Source organism: Zalophus californianus, chromosome 14 (genome assembly GCF_009762305.2).
Source record: "Zalophus californianus isolate mZalCal1 chromosome 14, mZalCal1.pri.v2, whole genome shotgun sequence".
NCBI classification, from domain to species: Eukaryota; Metazoa; Chordata; class Mammalia; order Carnivora; family Otariidae; genus Zalophus; species Zalophus californianus.
This window is the reverse complement of record NC_045608.1, coordinates 785,372-798,921: the sequence shown is the minus strand read 5'-3', so window position 1 is coordinate 798,921 and position 13,550 is coordinate 785,372. Positions and strand designations below refer to the sequence as shown.

The 13,550-nt window shown below is 59.4% G+C and overlaps 1 protein-coding gene across 1 annotated transcript in view; it reads right to left on the bottom strand.

The window, feature by feature from the left end:
• The window catches only part of GALNT9 (polypeptide N-acetylgalactosaminyltransferase 9), a 74,392-nt gene that overhangs the window by 40,112 nt on the left and 20,730 nt on the right, over positions 1-13,550 (bottom strand). The window contains exon 2 of the mRNA XM_035724027.1: positions 9,069-9,249. Coding sequence (XP_035579920.1) covers positions 9,069-9,249 — 181 coding nt within the window. The remainder of the gene's footprint in view (positions 1-9,068; positions 9,250-13,550) is intronic.

Here is a 13,550-nt window from a genome sequence, read left to right as displayed (position 1 = left end):
GGTGCTCCCTGTGTGAGCCCCACTCACGGTAGAGAGCCCTGGGGACGCCGGTGCCAGTGGGCACATCAACAAGACTCCGCCTGCCCTCGCCGGCCCCTCCCCATGCTTGTCCGCTCACCACGGCTCCCCCTCAAGGCAGCCCAGGCTGAGCCCCTGTCGCAGAGCAGAGACACCGGCCCCCCAAGGACCACCGGCAGCACCCCATGGGCCTGACCGCTGTCCAGGGGCTCGAGCAGGCAGCAGCGAGGGGGCACGCAGACAGTCCTGGGCTTTGGGCGCCCAGGTCCACAGCCGTGTGGTTCCACGGGCCGACCCCTGCAGGCGTCATACAGACAGGTGTGCTGCTGTGGGAGGTTTAAGTTAGCGCTTCCCAGAGCGCAGGGGCCTTTCCCAGACACCCCTTCTGGGCAGGGTGAGGCCATCTTTGTCCACAGCGCTCATCTGCACCCGGCAATCACCCCACGGGGAACGCGTGCAGCTTCTAAGTTGTTGGAATTAGAAACAGTGCAGTGTATAGGGTTCATTTAGGCCCAGCACAAATCTGCATTAAATAACCTCTTTTACTCATAATGCACTCCCCTTCCCCGTTAGACAAAGTGTGTGTTCAACCCAGGGCCGACGGAAAGGGATGTTATCAGGGAAGGCTCACTGCTAACCCGGCCCCACCCCAGGGTGGGGGCCTCGGGTGCTGGGGCGTGGCCGCACGTGGCCGCACGCCACCTGAGCAGGCGGCCCTCCCACCCAGCTCTTTCTGCCGCTGGGCTGTGGCCATTCTCGGGACTGCGCGGCTCGGGGACCCGGCCACCTGCGCTTCCACCCTCCCCGTGGTGGCCATCACGGCCCTCCAGCTCTCCGCGCCCCCTGCCCTGTCTCTCGTTCCAGCTTAAGCCAGTTTGAGATGGATCTTCTGCCACGTGTGACAAAGGGGTCCTGATGCAGCGCCGGCCTTGGAATGCACACTGCCCGAGCTCGCGGTGCGGTGGGAGGACTCTGCCTGCACACGCCGTGAGCTTCTCCCTCAGCAGACGGGTCAACCGCGGAGCCAGCGGGCTTGGCTCAGGCGCTCACGGCCACACGTCTGACCGCCACCCCGTCTCAAGAAGGCTCCGTCCGTGGGAGCTGGGGTTCCCTCAGCAACAGGGCTTCATCCTAACCCTGCCCGCCACCAGGACACAGACAATCCCAGCTCAGGGCCTCGGCTCCGGGGGCGGGGCAGAGAGAGGGCCACCCGCCAACCCGTCAGCTGAATTCTCAGCCAGCCCCCCAGGATCTGAGACGGGTGTCCCCACAATCCTGAGAGGCCAGAGACCAAGCAGACCAAACACCACAAGCTCCTGAGAGGAGCAGACAAGCATCCCTGCCTCTCACAGCTCACAGGGCAGATGGGCAGATGGCCCAGGGCACACGAGGAGGGGTCTGCAGGGCCTTCGGGAAAGCTTCCTCTGTTCTTGAGGACAGACAGGATGCAGGAACGTATTTGTTCAGCCTTTCGAGAATGTGTGAGGGTGTGATACTGGGAGCTGCCGCAGCCATATTGTGATCATGAGGATGGATGAGGCAGAGCAGAGAACTGGAGAGAGCTGGGGCCCCTGATGCTGTCAGCAACTGCCAGCTGAACGACTCGGGACCCTGACTGCAGCCTGCTGGTTATGTGAGGTCAGGAGTCCCTTCACTGTGCTGTGCAGCCATGTCTAGCTGAGTTGTTGGGGTTTTCATCTGACATTGTTGTCACTGACAGAGAACATCCACTCTCTTTAGGGGGACCCCACTCCTCCCTGGGGTGTCATCCAGCCCATGTACCTAAACACTATGATGCACAGTTTCAAATAGGTGCAGTGGCCACCGTGCTTCCCAAAGAGGCTGCAGCAGCAGGCCGCACCCCTGCGCTCCTCGGCTGGGACCCTCCCACCACAGCCACCTCCACCCACAGAGCATGGCGAAGCAAGGCCACGTGCCTCTGAGCAGAGTCATGAAGAGCAGGAAGCCTTTGTTTTGGGGGCCCTGAGGTACCACGGAGGCAATCCGACTGCCACACAGGGGGGTGCTCTGGTGGACAGCTGGAGGTCGGCATCCACACACGTGACATACCCCAGGCCTGCCACCGGGCTCCCAGCCATTGAGGGCCCCCGACACCACACCCCCAGCTGAGTCCAGAAGGTCCTGCTCAGAGAGGCCACCCCCACACACCCCATCTGAATTCCTGCCTCCGAGTCCATTAACACCATTAACGATGTAGCGGGGGAATGTGCAGGGCACACAGTGGGTGCTTCCTGCAGACGTGCGGGGTGGACTGCTAGAGGGGGGCTGAGCTTTGTGCAAGAACAGTTCCCGCTCAGACTTCGCGTTCCCCACTGGGAGCCAGAGCAGCAGGAAATCCTCAACCGCAGGGACGTTTCTAAGAGGATTTATAAACCCACAGAGGAGCAGGGGTGGTTACGAGGCTCTTGAAAGCCTCTTCCAAGGTCTCGGTTAGGGCACATGGCAGGCACGTCCCGGCTGGCCTCACAGGAAACAGGGCCATGGCAGCGACACTAATGGAAATTTATGGGGACGCCCTTTGTGCCGCTGGAGAAATAATCGCAGGATGGAGAGGCGGCACCCCTCCCAGGGCAGCGGCAAGCTCCGCGGCTGACGGCAGGACACACATCTATCTCCTGCCACAGGCGCCAGGTCTGGGGCTCAGCATGGACCCGGAGGCTGCGCCTTCCAAGGGCAGGACGGATGTTTCTGGAAACAGCCGCCCACAGGCTCTTGGAAGCACGTCACCCAGCGAGCATTTCTGCTTCTCTCTGGATGCCTTCCTGATGGTGGCACCTGCCCGCTGTGGGTGACACGCTCCACCCTCGCAGGAACGTCCACAATCGCGGATCCTTGATGAGCGAGGCCACACCTCTGCTGGGCCTTCCTGCTGGCCGGACAGCAGAGGAGGCCGAGGCAGGACTCGGGGGCCCAGAGGCAGAGCGCCCCCTCCCCCAGAAAGCAGCACGGAGCTGACACGTGCGGAAAACCCCGAGTCCATCTGTCCATCCAGGCAGCTGGCTGCAAGGCCTCCCAGAAACATTCGCTTGCACATGCATGGGTGCCCACGCACAAACACGTACACGCAACTACATGCACACACACAGCATCTCACAGACCCAGGGACACACTGCAGAGCAGACAGCCAGCAAAGACATCCAGGGCTCGTATTTATTCGAGGTGCCTGCTTGTGGAGCTAAGGGCGCACGTACCCGGATGTGCACAGGCAAAACAGCTCCAGCTCACCTGTCCCCACCTGTCTTCACAGAGACAAGGCCACAGGCCGAGACGCAGCCCGCACCCCTGCTGTGGGGCACAGACTCACCTCGCCGTGTGTTCACGGACGTACAGGCAGGCACTCCTGTACTCAGGCACTCGGACCTCAGAGCCTGGCAGACGCGCCCACAGACCCCCACATGCCGGAACCAGGGCACGGATGTAGGAGACCCCTCCCACACCCCGCCTCACACAGACCAAGCGGGACCGTCTCAGGGGTTGCGACGTCACTGCCCCGAGTGCTGAAGGGCCTGGCCACCGTCTGGCAGCCCGGAGGCCTTCATGCACCCGGTGGAGTGAGCAGGCTGCAGGGGTGGCCCAGACCGCCACGAATCGCTGGGCCATCGGCAGCCTGGGCCTTCAGGGCCCAGGTGCACAATCTCCGGGGCCTGTGACCACCAGCTTCTCCAGACTCTCCCTCCAGCATCCCTGTGGTCACTGACCCACCATGGGCCAGGGTCCAGCTCAGCATGGGCTCTTCTGCTGGCTGTCAGCCCCTGCGGCCCCATGGGGCCTCTGAGGGTGGACACAGCCCTTCCCCCGGCAGGCTCCAGAGCTTGGGGTGAAGTGGGCTCTGCCCGCATCCCAACAAATCCCCAGCTGCGAGGGAGCCAGGGGGCAGGCAGGTTCTGCCCTTCCTGTCTGGCTGCAGCAGGCTCGAGCGCCCCCTGCCCAACTTCCCTGGGGACCCCCCCCAACAGACATCTCCCTCCTGGGGGCACAGACTGAAAGCTCCAGGGCGGGACAAAGGGTAGGGTGTCGCCTGCTAGAACGCCCGGTCAGGACGCCACTGGGGCTGCAGTTCGGTGCTCCCGGTGAGTAAAGAAACCAGGGGCCTCTCCCTGCACACAAGACGCACCCACCCTGCATGCTTCCGTAATGACACCCCGGTTTCCCATCTCCTCGTCTGAGACACCTGCTTGCTCTGACAGACCCTAAACACAGGAGGCATCAGGAGCTGGGCCCCGGCACAAGGTAACGGACTCCAGTCCTCTCGCACGCCACCCCTTCAATCTGACTTACTGGAGCGGACAGCCAAGCTGTTCGCGGCGCAGACAGTTAATATGCACGAAGACGCTGCAAACATGTAGCCGGGGGGACATTACTGCACATGATGTAGGACAGGCTCGGGCTCAGCCGCTCGTTTTTATGATCCTGTTTAATTTGGATTTGCCAGTCTCCCTTTTATTATCCCGTGCGCCAGTCTTAATAATCAAGATCTATGTTATGTGCTTTGTGGCATAATTAAAGCTACTGCTTAATTAGAAAACCTACCTACCTCCAGACAAAGGGAAATCAATAATGTATCTAATGCGAGAAAGCAAGTGAGAACTTTGGTTTGAGAGTGGACAGAATTGTTGGTCGGGGCAGGCACACATGCACACACATGTGAACACGCATTAACACATACACATGCACACATGCAGACACACTAACACATGCAGACACGCACACATGCACACGCACACCCACATCCCATGTGTGTTTCTAGTGGCTGCACCTGTCAGAATTCAACACAAGACCATTTCTCATTGGATGGGTGGACTCCATGGGGATTAAGGCCGTTTAGGGAATCAAAATCTGACAGCTTAAGATGGGCATAGACGGAACTTGCATTTATGTATTTATCCAGTTAGTCATCCACAGATATTTGCTGAGGGCCTACTAAGCACCAGGTGTGGCTCCTGAAGCGTGGCCACACTAAGGCTCCCACAGACACCCGTTGGTGTCGCAAACCGAGAGGTCAGCATTCTGCAATGGCCCACCCCGGTCTTCCTCCTGCGGGCTCGTCACCAACAATTGTGGGACTACCTCCAGCCCAGCTCCTGGTCACAGCAACCCTGACCTGAATCCCCATCCCGGCTCCTGGAAGGCCTCCACTAGTGGTCCTGGGCCAGGGACTGTGCCTGGGCCATCAGGTGGGCTGGAATGGGGCTGCGGGGGTGCAGCAGCTGGCCCCGACTGGCATGTCTCTCCCTGCGTGCTCTCGGACCTGTCCCCCGGCACTCGGAACGGGCACGTTTGGGCTCCCTCCCAACATGGCGGCTGCAGGACAGGTAGACTGCTTCGGTGGCAGCTCACGGGCCAGGGCCAGTGCTGGGCTGGGCAGGGTGGAGGCATTGGAAGCCCCACCGCATCACCTCTGCCCTCCTCTATTGGACGACCCGCCACAAAGCCCATCCAATCTAGGGGAGGGACGCAGAGTCCACCCCTTGAGGCAGGGGAGGGGGCAGATTCTAGAAGACAGTCTCCCTTCCATGTTTGGCTTATGTGGAGAAGGTGAGAATCTGGGGGGGAAATGCATCTGACACAGCAGGGCTCAGCAAACTACGGCTCATGGGCCCAAACTGGGTACTTGACCCTTCCTGCCTTGGCTTCCTCATCTGCAAAACGTGGGCACTGTCCATCCTCACAGCGCTGCTACGGGGTCAGTGCTGGTCCACGGGCAGTGCTCTGCAGCACACCGGTCCTAAATATGCCCTGGGGCAACCATTGGGCACCCCACTCGCTGAGCTGCACAGGGCCTGGGTCTCCCCCAGGATGGCTGGGGCCCATGTTCGAAGCCAAGGTCACATAACTAAGCCCCACAACGCCGTCTGCTGGGGGACGGCAGCAAGTCCAGAGAGGCCCAGGAGCCTGGCAGAACAGCAAGGGCTCGGAAGGGCTTCTCTCTGGTTTCTAGTTCGTCATCCTCACACGCACGGGGTGGGGGGCCTGTGCATGTCACACTCATCAAAGCCTCCCCATTTCTTTTTGGGAAAGAAATGGATATAAATAAATATGTAAGAAAATGGAACCCACATTCTCTGTTTCAAGGAGGCGGAGAGCTGTGCCCCTTCCAATCAGTGTCTGTAAATCAGATTTCTATCAATCAAGCCACCTATTGTAAACGGTGGCTCTTTCAAAGTTCGCCCTGACGTCTTCTTCCATAACGTGAGGCTGACAGGAAACTGATCACTCCTGTCGGGTTTTATTTGGGCAGACAGAGCCTTCCTAAAGAGGGAGCCTCTGCCACGCGAGGGAAGGAGGCTGGGTCTCAGTCTCAGAAAGCACTCTGAGGACTCAGGGGTGTGCAGGGATGTGCCAGAGCACGAGAGCCCATTAAGAAGCAAGAAATATAATCCAAATGCTTGAGCAAAAGATTTAAAAATATATGTGTGTGTGTGTGCTAATTTACTAGAGCCTAGAGGACTTTCCATTTATTTATAATTTATTGCAATGTTGGCTTCAGGAACAGCTGGATCCAGGTGCTGCTACTATGGCACTGGAAGCTGATTCCTCCCTACCTCCCAGCTCTGCCACACCCTGACTGGGTTTTTCCTTGGGTTCCACGGGTGGGCTGTGGGAACTCTAAGCTTTCCCCTCATAATGGTAAGATGGTGCAGCTCCCAGGTTCCCATTATTGCAGTTTCACTTTGGCTGAAAAGCCTGATTTTTTTCCCCAGTGACCTCAGGTAATTCCAACATGCACTCTGATTGGACTGCACCCAGACCACATGACAGCCTTGAGCCAGGGGCTGTAGCTGGTGGACATAATGCTCTAATTGCCTTAATCCTGAGTCATGTGACCTGCCCTGCAGCTGGAACGGAAAGTTTCCACCGGTTCTCATGTGGGAGCGGGGCGCCCAAAGAAAGAGCACCAGATTTCAGGGAGGCAAACAACAGCATCTATGACACACACTCGCGTCTGTTCTATAAATGCAGCGCTCTGACGCTGGAAGATGCAGCAGGACCGCCAGGAGAGCCCTGCCCCCAGCCCAGGGCTGGCGATGGCTGGACATCGAGAGGCCCAGCGCTCTGAACCCCGTGAGCTTATGGGAGGTGGGTGCCACTCACTTGCCAAGTCAACTACTACCCTGTCCACAGGAAGGGGTTAACACAGCAGGCCTGGCTTGTCCAGAAACACCCTCCCTGCACAGGAAAGGTCTGGCCCTTGCCAGCTCCCAGGAGGTAACTTCTGAGTCCTTGGGACACCGTGCCTGACCACAGTGTCCTTGGTTCCGTGGGGCCTTGGGCCGCGTGGGATGGTCTATACTGCAGTGTGATCTATGCTGGAGCCTGAGCCACAGTGTCAGCCTGACCTCTGGGGGCTGGGGATGAAGGTCGGTTGGCCACCAAAACCCTGGACAGCAGGGCTGAAGTGGGCCCCCTGTTGCCATACTCCACGGGGGTGGTCACTCGCCGTGGCTGGGAGGGTCCCTCCCGCTTGCTCCCCCCACCCTGCCCTCTGCACTCTTCATGATGTCATTCCATCCTTCAACAAACCCCAGCAGGAGTAAAACTGTGGTGCCCAGAAGCCCAGAGACAAGAACTCAACTCCAGCCACTGAGGGAACCTTATTGAGGTCACCCTCCAAAGGTCAGGGCACACTGGGGAGCGCTCAGAAACTGCCATGCACACCCACACACGTGCACACACGTGCGCACATGTGCACGCACACACCCTTAGAGCATGGAATGGCACGTCCCGAACCTGAGCCGCTCAAGCCCATGTCCATGACTTTGTCACATCTAGACGTCACCTGCATTATTCACTTAGCATGTTTCTTCAAATTGCCCTGTTTATACCCAACCACACTTTTTACTCAGGAAAGGAATCTTTATTCCATCTCACAAAAGGAAAGCCACTTTGATGGTACCCATGAAAATAAAGCAGCGTTCTTTCCTGTGGCTCGTGAGCTCGGGGTCTGCCGGGACAAAGGGGGATTCCTCTGGGATGAAGTCCCAAGTGGAACAGGAGAGGTGGACAGTGGCCTCTCACCGCAGCCCCGTGCTGTCCAGGGAACAAGCCGCACCTACTGTCCATTCCCAAGGCAGAGGGTGAAGGGAACCCCTGGGTAGGCCGCAGGGAGGCGCACTCTGGGCAGGCATGGCTCACTCGGGAGACCTGCCCCAGGGCACCTCACCCCTTGGTCTGGGGGGACAATGCCTGCAGAGCAGCGGGTCTGCAGTGAGTTCCGGCTGCCTGGCCTCCTGGGGCATCCCACCTGCAAGTGTACCCCACCTGTACCGCACCCATGGTGCACCTGCTCAGGCTTCCTCCTCCCAGGCCGGCCCTCCTGCTCCCCTCCCAGGACCGCTTCCCAAACACAGTCTCACACACACTCTAAAAATGCCCCCCTCACCCCCGCCACTGTCCCTGTGGTTTGCTCCAGGGCCGGCCCCGCCCCTCACCCACGCAGCCACCCGCCCGCCCCCACTGCTGAGGGCCCCTCCAGCACCCAGGGTCCCCACTCCCCCCAGGCTTTCCGTAGGCAGAGCCAGAGAGAGGAGCCCGGCCAAGCTTGCCTTTCCTTTCCAGCCCACGTGCCCGCCTGGAGGGACTTATTCAAGTAATGATGCTGAATATGGCATCTTGTTCACATTTCACCCCCGCCAAGGTACCTAACGAGCTTTCAAACAGGATGCAATGCTTGCAGAGCCGGCTACGAGGCAAGGCCACAGCCAGCGGCAGACTGGGGGCGGGAGGGCCAGGGGTTCGCGACCGATGGCAGACAGCTTTAGGTGGGGGGCGCCATGCGAGCAAGTGAGCCCTGAGGTCCCAGCGCGCTTCACCGGTGTCCTTGTGTGGAGCGGCAGCAAGGCGCAGCCCAGCTCTCGGGCCTGCACACGTCTGCGCGGACAGGACGCCCACGACCCACCGACAGCAGAGACACCAGAGCGGTGCAGGGCGGACCCTCTGTGCCCGGGGTGCCTGCCTGCGCGTCCGTGCTCCTGGAGCCCGCAGCGCGGGGCTGGGCCTGGGGGCCCCTGCGAGGCGCACCGCGTACTCACTTTTTGGGCCTGTAGTCCGGGATGGTCCTGTCCAGGGAGATGCGGTCGCTGAGCTGAGCGTTGTACCCGTATTCCTCGTACTTGCTCTCCGTCTCCCGGCTGTCCTCCCGCAGCGTGGCCGCCATGCCGCCCTGGCCCAGGCCCCCGGGGCCCTCCACCAGGCCGATGGGCTTGGCGAGGCCTAGCGGGAAACGGGAAAGGGGGGCGGTCAGGCAGGCCCCCCCCCCCCCCGCCCTCCCCAGCCCAGCCCCAGCCTCCACCACCGCCACTTTCTTCCAGACCCAACTCTGGGAACTCAAGGAAAGTCTATTAATTAACATTTGTTTTCAATAAAAATAAGTTCACTTTAAGAACGCAAATTAGTTGCCCACCTGCTCCCTGACCCTTGAGGCTGTTGGTCTTTCTGACGTCATTGCACAGCCACAGTGGGCTACCTGGAGCGTGTGCCCGCAGTCCCCCGGGAGCCCCAGAGCGCCCAACACAGAGGACACTGGTGCCGCCGGGCCCTGCCTCGGCGGGTGGAGAGGGATGGAGCGGACCTGTGAGACCAGGCAGGAGGCACCTGTGCACGCGAGCTCCTGGGGAAGGCCAGGCCTGGGGCCTGTTCTTCTGGAACGTCCCTCTAAGTGGTCACGTGTGCCAGAGAGGCGCGTGGGGACGGCACCCTGGCTCTCTCTGGGACGGGTGACTCTGGGGCATGCTGGTTCCCAGAGTGGGGCCCCAGGGCACCGCAGTCCAACCCTCGGAAAGGCGGGTTGCCCCCAAAGTGCAGACTCCCCGCACGCGGGCAGGGGGCTCTTCTCTGCGCCATCTGCCCCCTTAGGTTTGTTACGGGCATGAAACAAGGAGGCCGCGCACTGAGGGGCGCAAACCGAAATCCAAGCTGTACCGGCCTCACGCCCCGCAAACAAACCCCACCGACAGCCAGCCCTGCCCCTGACGACCCCCAACCCAGGCCTCCTGGAGCCGATGTCCCGCCCCCAGAAATGCAGGCCCCTTCTCATTTGCCTGCGCTGCTGCCCAGCTTACAGTCCCAGCACAGGAGGGGAGCCCAGGGCGCCTGGACCTCAGAGTTTTCTGGAATATTCCATCTCGAACTGGCAAACCTGTGTTGGTATTTATGTAGGACCAAAGGACACACATTGAATGTAAAATTGAAAAATTGCATGACACATAAATCATTTCCGCTTCTTATTTTAATATTGCAAAAATACATATATAATCATGCTATTTTTAAAGTCTGTGCTGCATTTTCCACTTTGGAAAGTCTGTAAATAGCGGCCTCCCAAAGGCAGATGCGCCCCCAAACCTGAGGGGACAACAGTGGTGCTGATCACTGCTGGGCCCCCCAGGGAGCTCTGCTGCCCAGGGTGGGGGCTTGAGGGGGTGGAGCCCGGGGGTGGGGGGACCCGGAGTGGGGTGGGACCTGGGGTGGGGGCCAGGGTGTGGGGGTAGGAGGGGAGCCCTGGACGGTGGGGGCTGGGAGTGGGGCCTGGAGGTTGGTTGGGGGGCAGTTCCGGAGCGGGTGGGGCCTGAGGGTTGGGGGACCCCGAGGGGCGTGGGTTCGGGGTGGGACGGACAGCGCTGGAGAAGAGGGAGGACCCAGCTCATGCGGGGTCAGGTCCTGAAAACTCACGGGGCTGCTTCACATCACTTTTTGGCTTGTCAAAGTGAGACACGGCCATGGGAGAACCTCCCGACGGTGCGGAAAGCTAGGGAAAGGCAGAGTTGGGGTGTCCTGGGCAAGCCCCAGTCTGCAAAGGACGGGCTTTTGCAGGCTGTGCCCGCACGCGCGGTAACTTCAGGGTCTGGCTCTGGCTTTGTCGGCCGGGACAGCCTCCGGGGACGTCTGCACGGAGCCTGAGGCTCAGTCCGTCCGCCGGCATCCCTCCACTCTTCCCCGCTGCGCCTTTATTCTCCCGTTATTCCGGGTTACCTTTGTGACCTTAGGAGGAACACTTTCAGCTCTATTTCTGGAAGCGTCACTTTAGACAGCGTCTGTCCACTCCCTAGCCGGTTAAAGGAAAAGTTAACATTCTCCCGGGACTTCTGCTCAACGGGGTGTAAGTTTCATTTACATATATATTTTTTCAGTTATAGACACGTATAAATTTACAGGGATAAGCTAGAGGTCCGCCGTACATCACTGTGCCTAGTTAGCAACACCTAAAATTTTGTCACGAAGGTAGATTGCATGGTGTTCTTACAACAATAAAGATTAAAAAAAATAAGATGTTGAATTACCCCCAGAAGGACAGAAATAGCTACACTGTAGTTTCTACATTGTCAAACGTTGTCAAAGTCACTTAGAACAGCTAATTTTGCTCTACAGCGGCGACCCAGCTCCCCACAGCAGGTCTGGAGGCTGGTTCTGAAATGAGGCGCGAGCCTACCTCCACCACCCACCCTGTTGCTGGCTGTGGGCTGAGCATCAGCGAGCCACGGAGGCCACGCGGCCCAGCCGGACCACGCTGCTCGCCCCTCCACGGAACGGCCAGGCAGCCTCCCTTGCTCTCCCAGACACTATTCGTTCCCCAAAATCACGTGCATTTTGGTTGGCTTTAGGCTTGGATCTTGACTTTCTGTGCACTTTTCAGGGTGGAGAGGTAAGGATGATCAGTAACAGTTTTCACGTAGCACGGGCTTCAGACACAGGACCGTGGCCAGCAGCCACACGTCGCCACGCACGGCGACGTCCGGGGCCCCACACAAGAGCTCTGTGTCCAAGCAGGAGCCTCGTGTGGAGCCCGCCTCTGCCTCCAGGGAAGGGTTCTGGGCTGGTCACTTCTGGGCCTTGCCCTGTGCCCTCTGGCCCTGCCTGACCCCTGACCTCTGAGCAGCTGCAGCAGCTCTGAGAGGCTGTTCCTCCGCTGGGGGAGCGGTCGGAGCCCCAGCTCTGTTACAGCTCCGACCATTAAAAACCCATGGATCTGATTCCGCTTTTATGGAGTCGTGCCCATCAGCACCTCCCGGTGGGGCTTGTGGGACTGGCGTCTTCCCTCCTTTCTGGGATGCCCACCGTGGGCTCACGCCTCTTTCACAAAGAGTTCCTTCTAAAGAGGCAGGATTGCTTGGTCCCTGGGTGACAAGGGCAGATGGAACCAGAAGAAACTTGTAAAGACTGAAGGTGGCCTGGCCATTACGGGGCGGGGGGTGTCCACGGCCCGAAGGGCCACTGAACCGATGGCCACACAGCCGCCAAGGCCCCCAGGGTCGACACTGACACCTACAGAACCGGCTTTTGTCTTCATGTCCCCCGAAATCCTGGCTTCCCCAGCTGGGCCTGGTGCCAGGGTGGGGGTGGGGCACAATGTCCCCCAAGTCCTGCTGCCCTCAGGGCTCATCTCTCATTGGTCAGGCCACCAAGTGGGTGACAGGCAGGCTCTGCAGCCTTGTGGGCAGAACCGTGGCAAGCTCTGGTCCTGGGTCCGTGGGACCTGTGGGTGTGGCCTTATCTGGAAATGGGGTCTCTGCAAGAGGTCATCCGCTAAGACGAAGTCATCCTGAATTGGGGTGGGGTCCATTTTGGACACAGATGCACATGCAAAGAGAAGTTGGTCACGTGACAACCCAGATAGAGACTGGAGGGACGTGGCCACCAGCCAGGGACCGTGTGGGGCCCCCAGGAGCTGGAGGAAGCCAGAAGCACCCTCCCCCCCCCCCCCCCCCCCCCCCCCCCCCGGCCCTGCCGGACTTGGAGTCAGGCTCCAGACTGTAAAGGAATGAATGTCTGTTGTTTCAGCCGCCCGGAGCGCGGTGCTTTGTCCCCGCGGCCCCGAGAAACCAGCCGGCAGACCTGCAGCCAGCAGACTGTGACGACTGGACACACGGATGCCAACCATCCCTCACGTGGGACGGCACTCAGCCCCTCTGGAGGCGGCGCAGCGACGGGTCGGATCACAAAGGCACCGGGGCCTCCAGAACAAGAGGGAGAGCAGCTTTTCCTGTTTGAAACGTTCCACTCCCTCCTGCAGGGGAATCAGAGCCCCAGGCTCTTCCTTCCACCCTTGAATGAGAAGTGATTTTGAGAACAATGGGAAATTTGCATGCATTAGCTCAGCCTTTGAAACATCTGTCCAGCTGACTTCTCTGAAAATTAAACTGAAGCCACACCTCCTTACTTGTTACCCTGGGACTTGGGGGGTGTCACAGGCTGGTCATGACAGCTGGTGGTCATTACACCCCCGACCGCCCATGGCCAGTGGGTCCTGCCCCAGGTGCTTTTATCACCGCATTTTACAGAAGGATCCCTGAGGCTCACCGAGGCTGCACCCCTCCTACCCACGTGCTTTCAACTTCAAATCCCCTCAAGGAGGAATTTTAGAGTGAACCAGTAAAGGTCACCAATTTTCCATTTTGACATTAAGGACATTAATTACAGCTGCTTATTACTTTTAGCACCATTTCACAGTGCTGTGGCAAAGGCAGGAGGGACACGCCCTCGTGGCAGAGTGTTTTAATGGAGGCACCCGGTTTATGAGC